Genomic DNA, 5,000 nt, shown 5'->3' with positions numbered 1-5,000 from the left:
CTATGCATTTGACTGTTTCCCTCCCAGCTAGGACTCCGGCAAGGAACTGGACAAAACCAAATAATCTCATTCCAAGACAAAGACAGAAAGCATGTTGGAAAACAGATATAAGGGGATAGAAGACACAGTATGTACCCCCCCCCCCTGCCCACTATGGGAGGTCAGGAACCCCACCCAGAAAGCGCTTTACAAAGGGTCCCTGACCAACAGCAACACCGTAACATGTAGCAGGATACATTTTGGCTTCAAGGTCATTCACGCGTAATACAGTTTTGAGCGGCACGCCCCCATCAGAGGGGGGACAGTACACGACACAAAAAAAAAATAGTTGTTTCGAGAGATTTGAAGAAAATTGACATAGAACTATTTAAAGCGGACCTCTCTCACTCTCTAACTACACATTGTGAGAAAGAAGTGACTGTTGACAATTTTTATAAAGCAATTATTAGTGTTATGGATAAGCACGCACCTCTCACGACAAGATCTGTGAACGTCAGAAAAGAATCACCATGGTACAATTTGGAGGTAAAACGCATAAAGAAAGAGAAAAGAAAAAGGGAGAAGAAATGGAAAAAATCTGGCCTGACAATTGATAAGGAAATTTACACATCATTCAAACATAGACTCAAAGAGGTGACAATTAAGGCAAAGCGTATCTACTATCTTGATAAAGTTGATACCATAAAAAATCCAAAGAAGTTTTATAAAATCTCAAATAAGCTTCTAGGCAAAGAGATAAAAACAAGCCTGCCACACCACACTGACGACAAGCAACTCGCGGACTGCTTTGTAGAGTATTTCATGAATAAAATAACAACGATACGGAGTGAACTTGACACAGACGAAACAGAAGCAGAATATACCTCTTTTTATGGTGAACCCTTAACATCTTTCAAAGAAATTTCAATAAATGACACAAAGAAAACGATTCTCTCTAGTCCGAGCAAGTCATGTAGGCTCGACCCTTTACCAACACTGCTTTTGAAGGAGTGTATTCATGAACTTGCACCTTACATCACTGAATTGATTAATCAATCATTAAGGGTTGGAGTTTTTCCAAAAAGCTTCAAGAAAGCATTGGTGAAGCCATTGTTGAAGAAAACAGGACTTGACAGTGATAATTTTAAAAACTTTAGGTCTGTATCAAATCTACCATTCATCTCCAAAATTCTAGAAAAGATTGTTCTAAAACAACTTTCATGTCACGTGAAACATAATAACCTCGATGAGTGCTATCAATCGGCCTATCGGCAAAATCATAGCACAGAAACAGCATTGATGAGAACCACAAATGACTGATCAAAGAAAAACCACCATCCTTAGTCTTCTCGATATTTCGGCGGCCTTTGACACCATCGACATGCCATACTACTTCGGAGGCTACCATTTACTTTCGGCATATCAGGCACTGCTCTAAACTGGTTTGCATCATATCTTACTCAAAGAACTCAATCAGTTTTAATTGGGGAAGTAACTTCTTCAGAGCGTGACTTTCATTTTGGTGTACCACAAGGATCCGTTTTAGGTCCAGTCCCTTTTGTACTTTACACTTCCCCTGTTGTGAGAATCTTAGAGCAACATTCTCTCGCTTACCATATGTACGCTGACGATACCCAGATTTATAGCATGTGTTTGCAATCCGATATTGTTTCAAAGATAACTGTTTACGAACAATGCATCAACCATGTGATGAGATGGATGTCTGCAAATAGATTAAAATTAAATGGCGACAAGACCGAAGCCTTATTCATTGCTATTTCCAATAACAAGACAGATCAATTTACACTGGCACTAACAATCAACAATAATGACAACATACAACTCACAACATCAGCAAAAAATCTCGGCATCACCTTAGAGAGTGATCTGTCTATGAACAAACATATTAACAATGTGAGAAACAGCGCTATCTGCATTCTAAGAAATATCAGAAAAATCACACCCTTTATAAATAGGGAAACTTGCAACAATTTTGTAACATCTTTGATATTCCCGAAAATGGACTACTGCAATGCACTGTTTGTTGGTCTCACAAAGGACAAAATAAATAAACTCCAGAAAATACAGAACATGGCAGCCCGCGTTGTACTGCAGAAAGACAGCAAAGCTGCAGCTCCTGAATTACTACAGCAGCTGCATTGGCTGCCAGTGGACCAGGGGATTAAATATAAATCTTTAACTATCGTTTTCAAATGCCTGGGGGGCTCGTCACCAACATATCTCTCAAACCTCGTTGAACGGTATAACCCACAGCGATCGCTTCGATCAACGAACGACCTCAAATTGAAAACACCCAGCTGTCGAGTGAAGGCTGGTGAACGCGCCTTTCAGCATTGTGGCCCAAGGTTGTGGAATTTACTATCACTAGAGATAAGTTATTCGTCTTCACTAGAGGAATTCAAGCGTCGGTTGAAGACATTCTTATTCCGACAGGCTTACTTTTGATTATGTGTATAGTTAGCGTTGTTCGTATACTGTGTTAAGGCTTAATCTATGTTATGCGCCCGGGGCCCTCCTGAAAAAGAGATGTTTGGCGCACTATAAATCTATACCATTATTATTATTATTATTATTATTATATTATTATTATTATTATTATTATTATTATTACTATTATTATTATTATTATTATTATTATTATTATTATTATTATTATTATTATTATTATTATTATTATTATTATTATTATTATTAATAATTAATTAATTAATCAATTATTAATGGATTTATTTGTCAATTTATCAGATTACCATATTCCAAGCAGTATGAGGGAATTCACATAATATCTATATGTAAATATTAACGAATGTATAAGTCAATTTATCAACATACCAGATCCCAAGCAATGTAAGAGAATCCATATAAATGCAATTATTAATCAATTTATTTGTGACCCATCGTCTCAAAACGGTATTATGTCGGAACGAACCATATGCTTAAAAGCCGAATTAAATGTTAAACTGGTCAAAAATATAAATTGTTGGTATTAGCACCCTAAAATATTGTATCTATTCTCCTCAATAAAACATACAAACTCAACACAAGTCTGATATTTCTGGCTATAAATTCAATTTTCACATCCTAACCATCCAGACTTAATACTGTTTTGAGGCGAAGGGTGACATTTGTCAATTTATCACAATACCAGATCCCGAGCAGTGTGAGGGAATCTCAGAGTCACATCTATGGCAACAACATTACCCTAGAAGACGTTGATGCCTTGAAAGGATCTGTGGCCGACACATCAAAGGAACGATTGGTTGAGAAAGAGGTGAAATAGTATAAAAATATCACAAATTGTATAGAAGGAACAAAATCTAATAGGAAATAGTGAAAAGAACGATTGGTTGAGAAAGAGGTGAAATAGTATAATAATATTACACATTATATAGAAGAAACTAAATATATTACGAAGTAGTATAAGAATATTATAAATTGTATAGAAGGAGTGAAATCTAATAGGAAATAATATATAAATTTTTATAAATTGAATAGAGGAAACGGAACTTAATACGAAATAGTAGAAGAATAATATAAAGTGTATAGAGGGAACGAAATCTACTACGAAATAGTATAAGAATATTATGAATTGTATAGAAGAAACGAAATATACTACGAAATAGTATAAGAACAATACAAATTGTATAGAATGAACGAAATCTAATAGGAAATAGTATAAAAATATTACACATTGTGTAGAAGGAACGAAATCTAATAGGAAATAGTATAAAAATATTACACATTGTATAGAAGGAACGAAATCTAATAGGAAATAGTATAAAAATATTACACATTGTATAGAAGGAACAAAATCTAATAGGGAATAGAATTAAAAAGTAACACATTGTATAGAAGGAACAAAATCTACTACGAAATAGTATAATAATATTATAAATTGTATAGAAGGAACGAAATCTAATAGGGAATAGTATAATAATATTATAAATTGTATAGAAGGAACGAAATCTAATAGGGAATAGTATAATAATATTATAAATTGTATAGAAGGAACGAAATCTAATAGGGAATAGTATAATAATATTATAAATTGTATAGAAGGAACGAAATCTACTACGAAATAGTATTAAAAATGTTACAAATTGTATAGATGGAACAAAATCTACGTCACTCAGATCTTTGTTATTGTTTTTAGACAGCCATTTTCATAATTAGTTCGCACTAAATTCTATCAATAAGACTATAAACCGTAAAGATTGCACACAGTTTTGCCTGTTGGTACGTTATAGCCGGCTGGCGGATGTTATGTGTATTGTCCCTAAACGCATAGCATCAATATTTGATTATTAACCTACATGTTCTAGCTTTTGAATGACTATACTAATATATGTTGATGGATTAGTCATAAAAATAACCCCGTTTCATCAGGTGTATAGTAGCAATAATAATAATAATGGTCTTTCCTTGTTGATTTTTTCACTTCTTTATCCTTCAATGAGTATTCACTGGATAGCCTTTCTTTCAGTCGGGGGGATTTAGCGTTCAAGAGATTTAGTTTGATTGATTTTCTTTGGTTAATGAGCTCCCATGACCTTGCTGATATCCAATTCTTTGTATTGGATTTATTGTGTCCTAAGTGTTCAGTGGCGCTTTCCTGCATGACGTGGTTGAAATCTTGGATTGTCATGTTTGTAATATCTTGTATTGCACTGAATTTGTTTCTTACTGAGATATTGAAATTGTTTTGGATATCTGGGATTTTCAATTTATCTGTGTTGAAACGTTTCTCCTTTTGTTTTGCTATTTCTGTTTTCATCAATTTAGTAGAGATTTTGGCTGTGACAAGATGGTGGTCACTTCTAATGTCTGCCAATCGTCTGACTCTGACATCGTTTAAGCTGCTCTTCCATTTTTTGTTGATAATTATATGGTCTATCTGACTTTCTGTTTTCCCATCTGGTGATTTCCATGTCAATTTGTGTATGTTTTTGTGTGGGAAGAAAGTTCCACCAATAATGAGATTGTGTTCTTCGCAAAATTCT

At 34.3% G+C, this 5,000-nt stretch overlaps 1 protein-coding gene across 8 annotated transcripts in view; it reads left to right on the top strand.

The window, feature by feature from the left end:
- LOC144956789 (uncharacterized) overlaps nucleotides 1-5,000 on the top strand; it is a 47,547-nt gene that overhangs the window by 15,657 nt on the left and 26,890 nt on the right. For all 8 annotated transcript variants that reach the window (XM_078887510.1, XM_078887504.1, XM_078887511.1 and 5 more), the window contains exon 5: nucleotides 3,149-3,271. In XM_078887510.1, the coding sequence (XP_078743636.1) occupies nucleotides 3,149-3,271 (123 nt within the window). The remainder of the gene's footprint in view (nucleotides 1-3,148; nucleotides 3,272-5,000) is intronic.

This window comes from Berghia stephanieae, chromosome 11, assembly GCF_034508935.2.
Source record: "Berghia stephanieae isolate SIO BIC M18660-M18661 chromosome 11, UCSD_Bste_1.3, whole genome shotgun sequence".
Taxonomy (NCBI): domain Eukaryota; kingdom Metazoa; phylum Mollusca; class Gastropoda; order Nudibranchia; family Aeolidiidae; genus Berghia; species Berghia stephanieae.
The sequence above is the reverse complement of the archived record's forward strand: the minus strand, read 5'-3'. Positions and strand labels throughout refer to the sequence as shown.